Source organism: Ctenopharyngodon idella, chromosome 2 (assembly GCF_019924925.1).
Source record: "Ctenopharyngodon idella isolate HZGC_01 chromosome 2, HZGC01, whole genome shotgun sequence".
Taxonomy (NCBI): Eukaryota; Metazoa; Chordata; class Actinopteri; order Cypriniformes; family Xenocyprididae; genus Ctenopharyngodon; species Ctenopharyngodon idella.
This window is the reverse complement of record NC_067221.1, coordinates 1,385,080-1,404,995: the sequence shown is the minus strand read 5'-3', so window position 1 is coordinate 1,404,995 and position 19,916 is coordinate 1,385,080. Positions and strand designations below refer to the sequence as shown.

The 19,916-nt window shown below is 40.4% G+C and overlaps 2 protein-coding genes across 5 annotated transcripts in view; one reads left to right on the top strand and one right to left on the bottom strand.

Moving 5' to 3' along the window:
- Nucleotides 1-444: 444 nt before the first annotated feature.
- Nucleotides 445-17,445, bottom strand: keap1a (kelch-like ECH-associated protein 1a). The gene is made up of 7 exons (XM_051916232.1): nt 17,128-17,445; nt 11,451-12,037; nt 9,367-9,723; nt 7,097-7,773; nt 4,136-4,341; nt 1,055-1,231; nt 445-947 (listed from the first exon to the last, which is right to left on the bottom strand). Exons 2-7 carry the CDS (start codon nt 11,658-11,660, stop codon nt 772-774), a joined length of 1,803 nt encoding a protein of 600 aa, XP_051772192.1. The 5' UTR covers nt 11,661-12,037; nt 17,128-17,445; the 3' UTR covers nt 445-771.
- The window catches only part of crlf1a (cytokine receptor-like factor 1a), a 28,604-nt gene continuing 24,219 nt past the window's right edge, over nt 15,532-19,916 (top strand). For 2 of the 4 annotated variants that reach the window (XM_051916286.1, XM_051916297.1), the window contains exon 1: nt 16,458-16,783. Coding sequence is in view for 1 of the 4 variants with exons in the window: in XM_051916317.1 (XP_051772277.1) it covers nt 16,353-16,386 (34 nt within the window). In the remaining 3 variants the exon portion in view is untranslated. Of the gene's footprint in view, nt 16,387-16,453; nt 16,784-19,916 lie in introns of those variants that run through there. The other 2 variants (XM_051916317.1, XM_051916308.1) reach the window with 2 other exon arrangements.

The following is a 19,916-nucleotide window of genomic DNA, read 5'->3' as shown; positions in this document are numbered from 1 at the left end:
ACACTTGTGGTCTTCACACCCACTTGAACACCAGGCCAAATACAGGAAATACATCATGTAAGCTGACGAGTGGTCATGCACCAGTATTGAGACAGGCTCTCAGTGTGTCTGGAAGTAGAAGTCCTCCACCTAGTGGTAAAAAGCAAACACGGCAGGCAACACATCTTATGAAGCCTGTTGCCTAAAAAGATGCATTATAGAAACTGCAAATAGAAACCATTTCTAAAATAGAATCATCACGTGGCGGCTAATTAGGATAAAAGCTCTGATTAACATGGAAAAGTTTCCTTTTATCGTGTCTGGTTAGGACACGGTGCATTATAAGACATAAATTATTTTAAGAACTGTAAGAATAGCCTTTTAATGCATTATATATATCCTGGCTTCAAAGAAAGTGTTACTGCTCCAGACAAACAGCTGTGAGAAAATCAAACCAAACATCGATCAGATTTCAGTGTTTTATCAGGTATTTACAGACATGAGAAGCATTATAGAACAAGCTCACAAAATTACGTGTTCAGCAGTTCGACAAAAAGATTGTGCGTGTCTCGGATATTCATTCAGTCCTGATACGGTGACCGGAGGTATATTAGTCCAGTGGTTAGCTCTCTAAATCACACACACACTTTGTAGTGGATTTATCAAATTAAACTTAATTAACCTAAATTACATAGAAATGTCCTTATTGGCATCACATGCAAGAAGAAGTTTGTAGGAATGTGCGGTCTTCAACATGGCACATGTTTAAAGTTCACAGGTCAAACTTCCACATTACATCTCTTCCTCCTCCTCATCCTCCTCTGGCAGGATTCCAGGACACGGTTCCATGGTCACAGCGACACCCATTCCACTGCGTCCGACAGGCATATCCGTTAAATACGTCCATACATTACTGCCCGGACAGTAGTACTCCACGCTGGACAAGAAACCGCCCTGATTGAATCCACCTGAAATGGAATAATATTACAGATTATTTACATTTATGCATTAAATCCAAAGCAACTTCCACTGCATTTGATCAATTCATGCATTCCCGTCCACCAGTCCAGCTCACCTAACACATAAATCTTGCATTGGTAGACTGTGACTCCGTGTGCGCTGCGGCACTGGTTCATAGAGGCCATGGGTTCCCACACGTCTCGAGCCACGTTATATCTCTCCATCGTTTTGAGTTGGGTTTGACCATCGTAGCCGCCAACTGCGTAGAGGTAATTATCCATACACACCACCCCTACAGACAGAGCAATAAGAGTTTACTATTTGAAGTATGGAGCAATGAAAGTGAATGGTGACTGTCAAAGCAACACTTTTATGATGCTTTTATGAGGCTTGACAGTTCCTGGGCCCCATCTACATTCATTCTTTCTGTCGATTGCACAGGTAATTCTTCAACTCTTCAGATATGAATTATTGATGATTATATAACACAGTTTTATCAGTTACAGTACATGCTGTATTGTTGCGCAAGACTGCAGTATCAAGCAGCTCTGGGAAGTGTGAATTCCTAGAAGTCCAGTCACCTTCATGGACTTTTAAAAAACAGTTTTATCTTGTGTATTTATTAACTTATGAACCAAAACATAGTGTATTAATTATTTACTTAGAAAGTTGTGTGTTATTTAGTAGAGGTCGATCAATCAGGTCAATTGACTGGCACAGATAACCGAATGCTGGAGTGGCTGAGAAGGGTGCGCTGTCATTATACAGTACGAGAGCGACCTCTAGAGGCAAAATAAAAACCATCACTGACACCTCGTGGAGTTTGTTTTGACACGTGAGACTGAGTGCTCCACAGAGACGGATGCTTCAGACGTGGCTTTAAAACTGACAATGAAACGGTATGTATACAGTACACTACCATACATGTTTCAATATCATTATAAAGTCATTAATTGGTTGGCTGGACGCTGCATTAGTGGAGATCAGCCGTTTGTTTGCCGTCGAGGCTGAGAGGACGCTAACATTTGCAGTACCTCAAGTGGGTGACAAAAACGCGTCACGATTATCATCATGGATTTGCATTAGTTTAAATCCAGCTGGTCACTTTAATGCATTTGTTATGCAGCAAAGTTTAAGGCCAGTGATGTGAGAAAGCAAATTGTTATGGTTTATGCAGCTGACAAAAACATATAAACAAAATCAAAAAATGCATTCGATTTCAGTTCTTTTTTATCGTCACTGTAATAGATATTTTATTTTGATTTGATAATCATCGAGTGTTCTAAAATAGAAGCTAATAAAGCATGAGAGTATACATATAATAAACACAGATCAGGCATAACATTATGATCACTGACAGGTGAAGTGAATAACACTGATCATCTCTTCATCACGGCTCCTGTTAGTGGGTGGATATATTAGGCAGCAAGTGAACATTTTGTCCTCAAAGTTGATGTGTTAGAAGCAGGAAAAATGGGCAAGCGTAAGGATTTGAGCGAGTTTGGCAAGGGCCAAATTGTGATGGCTAGACGACTGGGTCAGAGCATCTCCAAAACTGCAGCTCTTGTGGGGTGTTCCCGGTCTGCAGTGGTCAGTATCTATCAAAAGTGCTCCAAGGAAGGAACAGTGGTGAACCGGCGACAGGGTCATGGGCGGCCGAGGCTCATTGATGGCTGGCCCGTGTGGTCCGATCCAACAGACGAGCTACTGTAGCTCAAATCGCTCAAGAAGTTAATGCTGGTTCTGATAGAAAGGTGTCAGAATACACAGTGCATCAGTTTGTTTTGTATGGAGCTACATAGCTGCAGACCAGTCAGGGTGCCCATGCTGACCCCTGTCCACCGCCGAAAGAGCCAACAGTGGACACGTGAGCATCAGAACTGGACCACGGAGCAATGGAAGAAGGTGGCCTGGTCGGATAAATCACGTTTTCTTTTCACATCATGTGGATACCCGGTGCGTGCGTCTGTTACCTGGGGAACACATGGCACCAGGATGCACTATGGGAAGAAGGCAAGCCGGCGGAGGCAGTGTGATGCTTTGGGCAATGTTCTTTGACACGTACCACCTACCTAAGCATTGTTGCAGACCATGTACAGCCTTTCATGGAAACGGTATTCCCTGGTGGCTGTGGCCTCTTTCAGCAGGATAATGCTCCTGCCACAAAGCAAAAATGGTTCAGGAATGGTTTGAGGAGCACAACAACGAGTTTGAGGTGTTGACTTGGCCTCCAAATTCCCCAGATCTCAATCCAATCGAGCATCTGTGGGATGTGCTGAACAAACAAGTCCGATCCATGGAGGCTCCTCCTCACAACTTACAGGACTGAAAGGATCTGCTGCTAACATCTTGGTGCAGATACCACAGCACACCTTCAGGGGTCTAGAGGAGTCCATGCCTCGACGGGTCAGGGCTGTTTTGGCACCAACACAATGTTAGGAAGGTTGTCATAATGTTATGCCTGATCGTTGTACATGCGTGTCTAATTTCAATGATATGGCCTTTGTGTAGATGTTTAAAGATGGCCATCTTTAAGCATGAGTGGATTTATATGAAATGGTGACACTTTATAATAAGAGTCTATCTGTAACATTAAGGTTAATAAAAGGATTGTTAATTTTTAATGTGTATCTCTAAACATTAATGCACTATGAACTAATATGAATGATTAAAGTATAATTAATATATTCATTTTTTTTTTTTAAAAAGTAAAGGTACATTTTCATGGTTCAGTACGGTTTTTAATTTTTGTAATAAAGTTCAGCACTATTTTGTGTATGCTTGTTTTCATTCAATATCCATTTTAAAAACTATCTGTTGATTAATCAGTTATCGGGCAGCGTGGGCCAACCTAGCCAATCGGTGAAATCCATGACTAATCGGTCGACCTCTATTATTTAGTTTATGTTTGATCCAGGTTTATTATTACAACTTACAAAAAGCGATTCATCTTAAGGAGGAAATAACATGACAAGAGCAAAGTTTCAAACACTGAATAGTACAGTATTATGTCTTCTTATGTGGTTTTGATTAGATTTGATGTAGTCGTTTGTTCTCTTCTGTTCATATTGTTGCCTTTAGTCACTTTTATATAATGGCAGGATTCATGCGCTACATCACATGACTGTGGTTAACATGTCAAGTAAAAGAAAGCAGTTCCAATTCATTAATTTGATAAATGGTGCAAAATATTTACCGAGGCCGCTCCGAACTGTGTTCATAGGTGCCACGTGCTGCCAGGTGTTGGTGTCAGGTTGAAAGCGCTCCACCGTGTTCCACCGGTTGTCCCCGTCGAATCCCCCCACCACATACAGACTCCCCCCACACATGACCACGCCGGCCCCCAGTCGTGCCACTGACATCGGGGCCACAAACGTCCAGCGGTTTGTCTCTGGGTCATACCTGTGAAAACAAACAAGCCAGAAATCTTTACAAAACCAGTGGATAATGTATGAATATGTTTTCCTTAGACATAATTGAAGAAGTCAATGTAAATATCTCAGGCTCATCACAATGATATCCAGATCCAAATACCAATCATAACTGCAAGCAATTCCCATTAGCTGTTATATCACCTTCAGCAAGAAGAGGTTGTATTTAACCTCCAAATCTCCATTTAAAAGCTTGTGAAGACAGCTACTGTTACAGACCCAGGAGTTTCTGTCTCCCAGCACATACCGAGTCTTGAATTTCACACATCTTTGAAACTGTAGATGATCTATCGACATTCATTGTTTGAATTTGTGTCTAGCTGTAATTCCTGAATAGAATACACGCACATTCTCTCCCTGCATTCCTGGACAGATTAACTTTCCGCTCAGATTTAAATGATCCTCAATAGGACTCACATGCCTCTGTTATGAATCTGTACTTGAGCTCTTCGAAAATTCTGTAACAAATCCACAGCAAAAGACGAAGTTAATGAGGTTTATGCCACTCACATATTCTGTTTGACTTTGTGGCATCATGTGTCTTGTTTATCTACTGTATACACACTACCATCTAAAAGATTTTTTTAAAGAAATGAATACTTCTATTCAGCAAGGATGCATCAAATTGATCAGAAAGAGAGAAAAAAAAATGTAATCAGTTTCAAATGGGTGCTTTAGGATTCATCAATGAATCCTGAAAAAGAAAATGTATCAGTTTCCACAAGAATATGAAGCAGCACAACTGTTTTCAACATTGATAATAATAATAATAATAATAAAAATAAATGTTTCTACACAGAAAATCATCATATTAGAATGATTTCTATAGGATCATGTGACACTGAAGACTGGAGTAACAATTATAGTAATATTTCACATTACTGTTTTACTGTGCTTTTGATTAAATAAATGCCGCCTTGGTGAGCATAAACAACTTTTTAAATTATTTTTAACATTTTAAAATGTTACTTTTGAACCCATATATATATATAGATTATGCGGTGTTGTAAGTTCAGCGTGCAGTTTTGCATTCTGTACAAAACTTGCGAATAAACTATAATCTCCACATTGTTTTGTAACTGGAAAAAATTATTTTCTTAAAATTTTTGTCTTGTTTCTAGTCAAAATATCTAAAAATTCTTAAATCAAGAAGCATTTACTAGACAAGTAAAAATGTCTTGTTTTGTTGAGTTTTTTGCTTAAGGGGGACCTATAATGCCCCTTCTCACAAGATGTAATATCAGTCTCTGGTGTCTCCAGAATGTGTCTGTGAAGTTTTAGCTCAAAATCCCCCACAGATCATTTATTATAGCTTGACAAATTTGCCCCTATTTGGGTGTGAGCAAAAACACGCCGTTTTTGTGTGTGTCCCTTTAAACGCAAATGAGCTGCTGCTCCCGCCCCCTTTCCAGAAGAGGGCGGAGCTTTAACAGCTCACGCTTCGGTTGCCAAAATGAGGATTGTCAGTAACGGTGTTCAGCCTTACATTGTTCAAACCGGAGTCGACACTGATGGAGAGACTCAGGAAGAAGTCCAACATGGCCACACCCCCTTTGTTGTGTGTTCTCGGGGGCGGGGTTTATGTAAATGTTAGGGTTTGTGATATAACCAACCCAGGAAGAAGCTTGTTGTAGTTCCTACCAGCCGTTTGTTGTAGTCCTTAAAAAGTGATTTCTGTAAAAGAAAATCTCTCTTTGCATTGAACTTTGAGCGTTGTAACTTTGCAAGTGTTGTTTATGATCAAACAGCAACATTACACACTAACTAAAGTTAAAAAAGTAATTATAATCAAGGACCCTTTTAAAACAAGCAAAATAATCTTGTTTTCTGTTTGAATTAAAATTATTTTGCTTACCCCATTGGCAGATTACTTTGCTTGTTTCAACTTAATTTTAACTTATTTTTTCACAAAACAATACAATAATTTTTAACTTGTCTAGTAAATGCTTAATGATTTAAGAGTTTTTAGATATCTGGACTAGAAACAAGACAAAAATACTAAGTAAGAAAAGCATTTTTTGTAGCAAAGTTGTTCTTATTTAGACCGCTCACTCCCTTACAAACAAGACTAATTAAATATAATTAATTCTAATTCATGCATTTATCATTATAATGTAGTTAGTTTGAAGTACACACTTCCTGCATATGTTTTGACGGTCTCAATAACCAAGGTAATAAATATAGCAACCACCTCAGTTCTTCTCAGTCCTTCCTTTCAGATTGAGATGCTGCTCAGGTTTAGGGTTTATAAGTTCATGCAAGGTCTAATCATCTGATCTGTCACCATTGGCTAATAAATATAATATATCATTACACGTATTGTGGAGATGCGTTTCTCCTGAAAGACCTGACCTGACTCTGTGCCGTGGAATGTACGTTATGAAACAGATTTGCCTGAAGCTTGTTAGTCAAGAGTGACTGCTCTGAAAAGAACAGAGCAAACCGATGGAAGTCAGAACACTTTCTGCATGACAAGCGTAGCGTGTGTATCGTGACCTGTCTGCTAATATTTCAGCTGTGTGAATGTTCTTCTGTCGGACAGGTGCGCAACGCAGTCTTTGGTGTAATACGAGCTCCGTCAACCAATCTGTCACTCTGCACTGTGCTAATGTTTTGATTCTGCCAGTGTACGTATAATAGGAAGGAAATATAACATAAAGGGGAAAAACCCCAGAGCGTAAAACACAAAACCTTTTTGAATGGTTTTCTTCCTGTCCCAGCCTTACCTCTCGACACTGTTGTGATGTGTAGAGGCATGCGAACCCCCTACGGCGTAAATGCTTCCGTCAATGACCCCGACACCCACCCGGTTTCTGGGCGTGTTGAGCGGAGCCAGCTGGGTCCACTGGTTAGTCATGGGGTTGTAGCAGGACAAAGATCCAGACTCCGTGTTGTTCTGCAGAGAGAGATTGCGTCCCCCTACCGTATAAAGGAGCCCGAACAACACGCAAGCCCCCAGCCCGCTACACGGAGATCCCATGTCAGCCAGCTTCAGCCAGATGTTCTTCCTCGGGTCGAAGGCTTCCAGAGAGTCCAGAGAGTGTTGCTTGTACCCTCCCGCTATGTAGATGAGCTGCGTCCCGCGATGAGGTGGGGGAGGCAGGGGTTTTCGAAGAGCCATGTCCTGGAAGATCTTGGACAGGAAGTCCTTGCAGGAGTTGGCCTTGCTGAGGATGGGGCAGGACTGCAATTGCCTTTGGAGGAACGTCGGCGGCAGCGCGTAGATGTGGACCGCATTGAGGAGGGCGTGGAAGTACTGCGCGCGGCTCTCCGCGTCCCAGCGTACCCAGTCGATGCAGGCCTTGTAGACCTCGCTTTCGCAGAGCACCTTTAGACTGTCCTGACTGATCAGCTCCAGCAGCTGGCAATGGGACAAGCTGAAGAACTCCTCCTCTTTGGTCACCTGTGACACGGGCATGGAGGATAGTTAGATCGGAAAAGTATACTGACTCTTTGAATTTGCTTATTTGTAAATAGGCATTTGCATAAATATTCATAATATGTCAATTACATGTGAGGAATAATACATTAAAATATAGCTGCAAGCAGCAGTTATCGGGGTTCAAGGTTTTAAGGCCTTAAGCACGTGTAATAATTTTTTTTTGTTTTATTTAGCAAGCCTGTAACTGTTTCGATCATAGATGGAAAAGACCATTTACAGACAATACAGGCAATTTACCATAGGAAACATATGGGTTTTAAAGCTTTTTAACAGTTATCGAGGTTGAGCCAAAAACCTAGTACTAGTTCACCAAAGTTGGTTTTTGAAATAATCTCCAATATTTAACAAATGATTCGATTGACAGCGGCGGTCCTAGAGGCAAAGTTTCTCAGAATGAGGAGTTCTACCACGTGGTATGAATGTTGTGGGCGTGTGTGAAAAATCGTGTGATATACAATCCTTTACGCACATGAAAAATGGGAAGGCACCCCCTGGTGGCCGATTTCTTTTTAATTTCTCACAGGCCTCTAGGGCTGTGAGTCAAACAGGCCCAGTGAGTTTCGTTCTGATTGGCCTCCGTTAACCCTGTCTGATAGCAGCTCAAACTTCATTGGCCGATGGCAGACATGTTTTTTAAGATATGTCAATGTCCTCATAGACAGTCGTGGCCACTTGGACGAAGACACTGCATGCCATTTTTCAAGTTGATGGGACTAACGGTGAAGTAGTTATAGCAGTTTTCCTGTTTTTTTTCCTGTTATAGCACCACCAAGTGGCCAGTCGCCACGTCCTTTTTCACGTGACCACAGAATGAGCTCTTACATAGGTGTACCAAGTTTGCTGAAAATATCTCATTCCGTTCATGAGTTATAGCCATTTTAGTAAAAGTGGCTCCGCCCACTTCGAAAGTTTTTGGCGGCCTTTTAGGGATTAGGAATCTGAATTTCTGAACTTTTTTTTGATCATTGACTATTGATAATCAGACTCCAGAGAATCTGGCCGCACTGGTTTGATTCTGATTGGGTCAAAAACCTAGGACTAGTTCGCAAAAGTAGGTTTTTCAAAAAAATCCAAAATTGAGCACAATTGAGCCGTTGTGTTTGGAGCTGCATAGGAATATGGAATATATATATAAATTGGGTCATGGCTTAATGACCATGGGAAAATGTGAGTTTTCTGGTACTTTTGTTATGGTAATTACATTTATGCATTACATTTAATTTTTGAGCTTTATTTTTTGAGTATAAATCACCATCCACTTTCAGCTCACACATTGTGTCATCTCTTTTTTAACTGAAGAAGGGTGAGTAAATTGGGTGTTTGGGTTAACTATTGCTTTAATGCATGATTCATCTGACACCTGGATAATTTATACGAATCAATATCCATCTGTAAGACAGACCCGAGTTCCATCGACAGATCAATTAGCTGCACAGCACCGTTCTCCACAGCCTTCATTCATTCACAGACTGTTAGAGGTCAATGGCTCAGTACAGTTACTTAAGAGAGTGCAGCGGGTGGCAACTATCGACCGCCGCTGACAGAGTCACGCACCTCATTGAAGTGAGTGTTGATGTACTCTCTCGTGCGCAGGTGCAGCTCGGTGCAGCCGATCTCCTCTGCGAATCTCGAGATGCCTATGACATTAGATGGCTCCAGGCTCTTTGTGAGGAAATCGCAGCATGCCTTGGCCACTTCTTCCATCTGATAGCGCATCGCTGTCAAGAGGACGTGAAGAACGCACTTCTCGCCCACTGTGATGCGGGAGGTGTAGGCGAAGTCGATGAGGCGGCTGATGACCGCCGGACACACGTCCCGCAGCGTGACCTCTGAGGCATGGCATTCCTTGAAGTTGCTGGTGAACATGGCTTTGAAGTAAGGACTGCAGGCAGCCAGCACCAGTTTATGCACCTGGAGAATGTAGAAAAAGCTGTCAGACACACCTGAAACTAAATCATGAGAGCTGTACAGTATCTGCCATGTACTTGTAATTACAATTAAATGCCTTAACATGTACTGACATAATTCTTCGCTTGTAATGAGAACGATTTATCTTTGTACTCTGTAATTTGCAGTGCCAGGGCATTTTTGTAATTGCATCAGCTCAAAATTTTAATATTGAATGGAAAAAGTCCTGATTTTGACATATAGCCCCAAATAAAATCACAAAATACCCAAAACTACTGTATGCTAACATTGTTCTCCATCATGCAATTGTTAATTGTGAGAACTTCAACTCCATTAAAGCAAATAAATAAGCAAAAACTCTGGTGAGAACAGACTGTGCTGGAACAGGAGATCTCAGGACACGGGTGCGTCTCGATCAGCTCGTGAATCAGTACATCGTGTACATGAATTTGGCACTGGTAAGGACAGTAATGGCTCACTGCACATTGAGACACTGATGACTATTCCCAGCGACATGACAACGACCTCATTGTACTGGTATTTATGACCAATGGCAGAGCTGATATCTTTATAACATTGTTTTAATGTTATTTAAAGTGCATTGTGATAAACATGCAACATTTCAGCTGTGAATAAATGATAAATGTTAGCTAGATTATGTTCATTACCTGTCTAGCGATTAAGCCGACAAATAATTAAATAATGGTTTGTATTTTAAAAAACATCTGTCGTGTGTGTCATTATGGCAGTGAGTTGGCACATTTCAGAACTTCTGTTAAGGGAACATCGATGCTCCCTGGTTTTCACGCTGGACTTTTTAGGGAGCGAACGTTTGAGTGCACTGCAACTGAGACAGCCCTTAAAGGATTAGTTCACTTCAGGATTAAAATTCCACGCATTACGTAATCATGTTGGAAAGGTCACGCGTGACGTAAGCGGAAGTACTGATCCAGTGTCTACAAAGCGAACAAGCAAAGAATAAGTCAAACACCCTTTACAAAAAAACATAAAACGATTTTAAAGTTGGAGGAGAAAATGAGATGGAGTTTTTTGCTCTACCACGGTACTTCTGCCTACTTCACGCGTGACCTTTCCAACATGATTACATAATGCGTGGTGCATCACAGAGCAGTGCAAGATGAGCATTTGTGGTTAAAAAGTATATAATTTTTATATTTTTAAGAAAATAGCCGATGGTTTCTCTAGATAAGACTCTTATTCCTCGTCTGGGATCATGTAGAGCTCTTTGAAGCTGCACTGAAACTGACATTTGGACCTTCAACCCGTTGAACCCCAGTGAAGTCCACTATATGGAGAAAAATCCTGGAATGTTTTCCTCAAAAACCTTCATTTCTTTTCCACTGAAGAAGAAAGACATGAACATCTTGGATGACATGGGGGTGAGAAAATTATCAGGAAATTTGAATTCTGAAGTGAACTAATCCCCTCTGGGCCTGGTCAGAACTGACCAAAAATTTTACGTTTTGAATTTTTAAAATGTTTTGCTTCATCAGAATGGGATGATACTTGGTGACTTTTAATGCATTATCTATGTGAACACACACAAAAAAAAACTTCGGTCACTTTTGACCGCAGAGCTACCAAGTGTGCCCCAAAAATGAAGGGGATGGCCGACTCCCTGACCAGTGCCCTGACTATTGAACTGGAACGCTGATTGAGATGCCCTCTAAGACAGCTTTTTCACTTGGTACACCTTTGAGGACTCTCACCTTAAAATCCACTATCTTATCCTTGTACATCACATGTAGAACCAGATCACAGAGCAGCTCGTGATGCCGGAACTCATCCATGACCTGCATGGCTCTAGAGGGATGACTCTCAACCGTGTAATCCAAGTAACCATGACCCCTCATGGAGGGCACCACGATGGCGGAGAAATCCTCATCTTTAATGGGCCTCTTCTTTCTTGGACATATCATTCTCTGAGACCTAGAATGTCACTGATATACGTAGGAAATGGATGGCGACTGCAGTGAGAGAATGTCTAAATCCATCCGCGTGTCATGAAGAAATACAGGCACAACTGATGATCGCTTAGGGATAGAGAGCCATGTTTCTTCTGCCGGGTTAGAAGTCCGCCATACCAAGATCCTGTATCAAGCCAAGTTGGCATTGTTGAAATCTTCACAGTATATAACAAATAGATATTATAGCATTAAATCAGACAAATGCTGCTTTTTATCTTGTACAGAGGAGGTAAAAAGTCATTTTTTTTTATTTTGAAAAATTATTTTAAGCAATATTCTTTTCTTCCAAATGGTTATTGTCCTCTGAGATGGATTGTGTCCTTTCCACCCTGCAAAGAAAACAGATAAAACACTGAGAAATGTTTAGTTTATGCTTTCATTGTTTATCAAATGCATAATTGAATATAGCCAAAGATGATTGAGGAAGATATCTTAGATATACAACTAAACAAACACTACAATATAAAAGGAATACAATGGAAGCGTTATGCAAATCCTTCTAAAGAAACTGTCTTTAATTACAGACTATGTTGCACTGACTCGGCTGAATCAAGTTTCACTTCCCTATTCCTTGACGGATGTCAAGTACACTACCAAAGAAAAGTAAACAGCAAAGCCACACCCTCGTTCACAGACAAAACATGTGATTTCCTGCATAATACGGACAATACTTCCAAAACCATGCTTGAAATAGTTGTGTGTCAAAAGACCTTTGTGCGCACTAACATGGTTTTCGAGTGAAGGCCAAAGTCTCTGTTGTTGTTGTTCATCAGAGATTAATTTTTTTCATGGCTTATGCAACGTCCCACACTTGCAGGTCATCCCTGTTGCTGTTATTGCACAACCCAGAGTCTCTTATTTGTCTTAAAGCACAGTTTATCACAAGACTTCTCTTCAGCCGTGGTTTCTATCCCTCATAAAGGCTCATTGTGTCATGCTCCCACATGCCATATTGCAAAGCTGGACTTTAACATGCTGTGCTGTGCACTCTGGTGGGATTAACCATTAACTCGCTGCTATTATAGAACAGAAAGTGAAAAGCACTGGAACTTTTCTGGTAGGTGCTGCCAAGTGAACTCTTGTCCTGGTTAACTACCACGATGCTGATGCAATTAAAGGAATAGTCATTATTTGCCTACCCTTGTGTCATTCGAAACCTGTATGCCGTGTCTGTGGAATATTTATGAAGAACCTTTACGCAGCACTTTCCATACAATGGCTAGGTTTACATGTGCACCAACTGTCAGAGTGAGGAATTACTCAAATTAGTATAAGTTTGCATGACATGGGCAGTCCTACTTTTATTAGTCTCTAAGAAATGTGGTTTTATCTGCCACTTTGTACCTCAAGCTACAACACGAAATATTAAATTAAAATTCATTTCACCTGTCTGATGCTTCTTTTTAGTGTTGTCAAAAGTGTCAAATGTGACGCTTTGAGCGCTGTTGAGCAGATTCGTAAATACCTGTGATTGGCCACCGAGTTTCCGCACTCAACAGATATGTCTCTGATTGGCCATTGAGTTCACACACTCAACGGATATGTCTCTGATTGGCCATTGAGTTCACGCACTCAACAGATATCTCTGTGATTGGCCATTGAGTTCACACACTCAACAGATATCTCTGTGATTGGCCATTGAGTTCACACACTCAACAGATATGTCTCTGATTAGCTACAATGATCAACGGTTCAAAAACATGTTGTAAATAGACATCTTTGACGCTCTTCACCGAGCGCCTAGATACACATGGACTTATTCCAACTTATTCACAGTACTACTCTAATTGTATTATAAGAATATGCTTTTCCATTGTTTTTCAGTGTAAACTAGATGGATGTCTGTGTAAAAAAAAAAAAAAAAAATGGAATGAGGGCAAGTAAATTCAGTTCAGCGTTGATTCAGTTTGATTCAATAAAGTTCATCAATTACGGAGGTAAGTGTAAATATAATGACAGAATTTTCTATTTGGAGTGAACTATCCCTTTAAAGTTATGAAACCCTAAAACACATTTTTCTTTAGATGTTAAGAGATATGTACCGGTTGCACATCAATGAAAACAACAACACTCATGTTTATTATTAAGGTAAAAGTGGTTATTTTTTCTATGCTATTTCATTCTTCTGGTTAAAAAACAAAACAAAAAACAAACTTGAACTAATGTCACGAAAGATGATAATACAATAAACTAATAAACTCTGTCAGCTTAAGGTAGCTTCAAGTATTAAATGTGGTTAAATGTCAAAATAACTCCAATATAATACACTTACTGTATTGTATTGTATTGAGTCATGTGGGGTGGGGGTAAATTAAGCGCAATCTGCTGTGACATCACAATCATGATGCATTGTGGTCTATAGATCTGCCTGAAGTGTACACGTTGAGTAGACTCGCAAACTTGAACGCACATCAAAATGGCGGCGGGGATTCCCCCGAGGGTAAGTCTGAGTGGAAACGCCCCCTACTGCTGATTGGCTACAAGTGTGTTGTGGTGCTCGGTCCGATCCACTTTCAACAGCATTTCTCGGAAATCACTTACTGCACCTTTAATACATCATAACACATGTAGTGTGCATGAGAGCTGTTTCTGCAGAGTTTAACAACATAATGTGCTCAAAGTGCTCATCAGGGAGAAAGAGAGAGAGAGAGAGAGAGAGAGAGAGAGCGAAGTTCCACTGTGTCACAGTTATATATCTGAGGTTATTGAGAGTACAAACACCTCACTGATAAGTGCACCATGACACATCTCCTTTGCCCTGATAAAGAGCCAGTCAGTCTATGAGCAGACTGGAACGTGTTCATGACCATGTGGAGAACTGTGGATCATAAAGTCATGGCAGGGTGGTGATCACTGACCTGGAATCAGGCTGACGGGAAAGCCTTTGTTCAGATGAAGTTTCTAAGTACACTGAACTTTTTGCATAATGATCTATTTAACTTGAAAAGAGTCAGACGTGCTTACACACACACACACTGTAGGAATGCACTGCAGTGTGATTCACCGAGATGACTAATAATGATAGTTTAATTAGCTCAGGGCTCAACAATAAGGATGGCCTGATGGCCCTGGGCCAGTGTGAGAGAGTTTCGGGATAGTCTTATGAGGCCCTGTCAGAGGTTTATTTCGCACTAATGACCAGTTAACTGTACTTTATCCCTTACACAACTTCTAGCTATTATTGGTAAATAAATAACAATAAATTAATTTGCATTTGCAAAATTTGCACCCATTTGGGTGTACTAACGCTAAAATAAAAAAAACATAAATTCATAAATAAAATCTGTGATGTGTCTATTTCTTGTGGGCTTATTAAAGGGATAGTTCACCTAAAAATGAAAATTATCCCATGATTCACTCACCTTCAAGCCATCCTAGATGTACATGACTATCTTCTTTCAGACGAACACAATCGGAGATATATTAAAAAATATCCCGGCTCTTCCAAGCTTTATAATGGTTGTGAACGGGGGGCCACGTTTTGAAGCCAAAAATAATGCAACCATCCATATTCAAAATAATCCATACGATTACAGGGGGGTTAATAAAGGTGTTCTGAAGCGAAGCGATGCGGTTTTGTAAGAAAAATATGCTTATTTAAAAATTTTTAAATTCAAATAACTAGCTTCCGGCAGACTACCGTATGCAGAATGCGCAAGTTGACTTGCGGCAATTGAGTAATCCTCTGATGCGATTTTTTTAATTTTTTTATGGATGGATGCATTATTTTTGGCTTCAAAACACGGACCCCCATTCACAACCATTATAAACCTTGGAGGACTAAGAATATTTTTTAAAATATATCTCAGATTGTGTTCGTCTGAAAGAAGATAGTCATATACACTAGGGCTGTGCAATATGGACAAAATAATCATATTGCGATTTTTTTAATGAATATTGCAATTGCGATTTTATTTGCGATTGTTTTTGCTTTTTCAATTATGCTACATTCTAAATGCATTCAGTGCACAAGAAGTGCATAAAACATTTCACAATTAAATAACATAGTATTAATAGCTTGATAAACAGAGATGGCATCTTTTGTTGAGTGTTTGTATAAGTCTTCGGAAGCCGTCTTTACTGACGATGTACGCAGGCACCATGTCTTTGCATATATGTTAGGTGATCGCGTCGGTAATTTCTTTGGGCCGTTTTGATCCTCTCTCATAAGGCGTGATGCTTGCAAATGCTTGAACAACGGATACTTGTTCAGTCTGTTCAGGCTGGCTTTGAGGTGTGCTTTTGTTAGTTTCGATGGACTTTGTCGACATGCATTGATCATACAGTTTTTTATGGTGCTGTTTTAAGTGCTGGAACAGGTTCGTTGTATTGCCCTGTTTCGTTGCAATAATCTCACAGGTCTTGCAAATTACCTTGCTCTCTGACACAACCTCTCTCCTGAATCCAAAATACTCCAAAATATTCTGAATTAAAATATAAATAAATGAATAAATAAAAATTGCAGTCTTATGCGATTTAGAAATTGCATGTGCTCAAATCGCGATTGCGATTAATTGCACAGTCCTTATATACACCTAGGATGAAGTTAAATCATGGGATCAATTTTCATTTTTGGGTGAACTATCCCTTTAAGAATTACCATATTAAAAAAAAAAAACCTAAGGAAATTTTATCGACGCGTTTATGCCAGATCCTGTTCACGTGGTTTCAGCTCCAGGTACACTGCTTCAACACTGTTGTTGTTGTTGTTTTTTGTTGTTTGTTTGTTTGTTTTGACACAAGCATCGGAGTTTCGGTGACCAAAGTAACACTACTACAGAGTTGTATGATTTTACATAAAGAAAGCAGTGTTTTATAAGCATTTTTCGCTTGCTTCTGGAACGGGTTTCTCGTGCAAGGCGCATGAAATAGAAAACCCGGAGTGGACTCCAAGCCCAGTGATTACAGAACGCTTTGGGCGTGGGAGGGGTCGCTCATATGGGTTGCTCCAGTCCGGCTTTTAGCATGTTCGTTGCTTGGTGAGACTCGAAGCTTGACGCTTCGGCTTGTTTCGGAACTAATTTCTTAGGCTGAGAAGAAATGTACGAAATAACTCGCCAAACTTTGCGTGAAACGTAAGTTACTCGATATTTTACACTAGCAATCATGCTGTAGCAGTAAATATCAGTAACGCTGATGTTTACCTGCAGTCTCGTGCCAATAACAGCCGCCTCAGTACAATATTAAGAACTCAACTACTCTGTCAGCACTTTTCTTTGGTGAAAAATAAACATGAAGCAGTCATTCAAGATTTTAACAACTGTGACACCATTTCGCACCCTTGATAAAATCACGCTGATTCGCAAAGGGAAGCAAAAATTACTTTTAGTTAGTTAGTTAGCACCGTGTCAAGCGCGCGCGGGTCTCCATCGACACCAGTGTAACGCAATCCTCTTTCTACACCCACTAAAACACTCACCTTGTATCAGGAACCGGCGACAGTTCTCCACTTACTTCCACTTGCCTACTGTCAGCACAGATGCTTTATTTAAGGAATGATGCTGATAAAATTAATAAATGAAGAGGGAAATGCCCTCCGCGCGCATTCACGAACAGAACGTTCCCGTAGTTGGCGCGTAAAAACGTCAAAGCAAAGCGCACACACACACAAAATCGAAAGTTTCCTGTGTCTCGAAGCTCCGCCGCCTTCCAGCTGTCAACTGGCAGTGTGAGGAGAAACGCGCGTGCACTCTGTCTGTCACTCACGCGCGCAGCAGTCTTCCAAACACACCGCGAAGCATGAGTGGTTAAGGAGGCTCGTGCACGCACTCTCTCTAGCGCGCTCCCGCTGGCAGCGCTCCAAACACAGAGTGCCATTGACATCAGCATGACTGTGCAACTCCTCTGTTCAGCTGAACCGAAAGCAAAGAATATCGAGGACTGTCACTTGATCTCATTTGTCATTTAAATGCATCCATCTCTGTCTGCTTCACGGTCTGGAAAGTTCTTTGCCAAAAATTCTCAAGGTTGTTATGTAAAAAGCAAACAGACACCCACTGGGAAACCCTTTTCCTAATCCTAGATGAAGTTTGTGTTTGCAGTGTATTTGTTTGGGCTTGTTGGGATTTTAATTCTTCCTGAGGCTTTAGTGAGTCAGAATATACAGTGACTGAGTGGAATTCCACAATAATGAACAAGCTAATCCACATTTTAAGCAGGGAACTTCAGCCTCACATGTCGCCCCCTCAAAAGTAGTGATTAACAATGTTGACAGGGAAATACCACAATTAAAACTGGTAAATGTTTAACAGAAATGATTGTTAATTAAATGGTTGTTTATAGATGCACAGCAACTTTATTATCTTAGCCATGGATACTAATGGGAGATTGTATGTAGAATGTGATATTTTTTACATCCCTAAGAGTCCAGTCTCTGTTGTTTGTATATATAATACATATATAGGCCTATATCAGATTTTATGGATCTCTGACAGATAGCATATTGTTTTACAGTAAGTAATTCCTGCAAGGTTTCCTGAAGATCATATTCCTTGTTGGGTTACACCCAGGCCTTTGACCTCAGCAGAATTTGTGAGGTTTGTTTTACTGATTCTTGCCTTGTCATGGCCTTAAGGAAGTCATCGACGCATGAACGTTGTTTTCCATGCAAATTCCACCAAGAGCAGGAGGTGCAAGAGCAAATACTGTTCCAACAAAGCACAGCGAAGTTTACTGTTAGAAAGATCAGGTTCATATGCGAAGCGTTTTATTATGGCAGCATTAGCACTGAATTCTTCTTCATCAGTTCCATGAAAGTATTTTAAACATTAAGCATTTATTTACTATGATAATTATAATAAATAATAAACTCATCTTTAACGTGCCACCTTTTAATGCTTGTCATGCAAGCTTTGGAAACAAAAATGCTGGGTTAAAAACAACCCAAGTTGGGTTGAAAATGGACAAACCCAGTGAATGGGTTATTTTAAGCAAATGGGTTGTTTTAACTCAGCAATTGGGTTGTTTCAACCAATGATTGGGTTGTTTTAATCCAGTGAATGGGTTGTTTTAACCCAATGAATGGGTTGTTTTAACTCAGCGATTGGGTTGTTTTAATCCAGCGATTGGGTTGTTTTAACTCATTGATTGAGTTGTTTTAATCCAGCGAATGGGTTGTTTCAACCCAACGATTGGGTTGTTTTAACTCAGCGATTAGGCTGTTTTAATCCAGCGAATGGGTTGTTTTAACCCAATGATTGGGATGTTTTAATCCAGCGAATGGGTTGTTTTAACTCAGCGATTGGGTTGTTTTAACCCAGCGATTGGGTTGTTTTAATCCAGCGAATGGTTTGTTTTAACCCAGCGATTGGGTTGTTTTAATCCAGCGAATGGGTTGTTTTAACCCAGTGATTGGGTTGTTTTAACTCAGCGATTAGGCTGTTTTAATCCAACGAATGGGTTGTTTTAACTCAGCGATTAGGCTGTTTTAATCCAGCGAATGGGTTGTTTTAACTCAGCGATTGGGTTGTTTTAACCCAGCGATTGGGTTGTTTTAATCCAGCGAATGATTTGTTTTAACCCAGCGATTGGGTTGTTTTAATCCAGCGAATGGGTTGTTTTAACCCAATGATTGGGTTGTTTTAACTCAGCGGTTGGGTTGTTTTAATCCAGCGGTTGGGTTGTTTTAATCCAGCGATTGGGTTGTTTTAATCCAGCGAATGGGTTGTTTTAACTCAGCGATTGGGTTGTTTTAATCCAGCGATTGGGTTGTTTTAATCCAGCGAATGGTTTGTTTCAACCCAACGATTGGGTCGTTTTAACTCAGCGATTTGGTTGTTTTAACCCAGTGATTGGGTTGTTTTAACTCAGCGATTAGGCTGTTTTAATCCAGCGAATGGGATGTTTTAACCCAACGATTGGGATGTTTTAAACCAGCGAATGGTTTGTTTTAACCCAGCGATTGGGTTGTTTTAATCCAGCGAATGGTTTGTTTCAACCCAACGATTGGGTTGTTTTAACTCAGCGGTTGGGTTGTTTTAATCCAGCGATTGGGTTGTTTTAACTCAGCGATTGGGTTGTTTTAATCCAGCGATTGGGTTGTTTTAATCCAGCGAATGGGTTGTTTTAACTCAGCGATTGGGTTGTTTTAATCCAGCGATTGGGTTGTTTTAACTCCAGCGAACCTTGTTTACTGCAGCGATGGGTTTTAATCCCAGCGAATGGTTACCTCATACGATTGGGTTGTTTTAATCCAGTGAATGGGTTGTT

What these genes read in the sequence shown, in the direction of transcription:
- keap1a (XM_051916232.1), bottom strand. Translation starts at nt 11,660, where the DNA reads ATGATATGTCCAAGAAAGAAGAGGCCCATTAAAGATGAGGATTTCTCC. An exon ending in ATAAGATAGTGGATTTTAAG is followed by an intron (nt 9,724 to 11,450) that starts GTGAGAGTCCTC and finishes TACATTCTCCAG; the next exon opens with GTGCATAAACTGGTGCTGGC. An exon ending in TCAACACTCACTTCAATGAG is followed by an intron (nt 7,774 to 9,366) that starts GTGCGTGACTCT and finishes CCCGTGTCACAG; the next exon opens with GTGACCAAAGAGGAGGAGTT.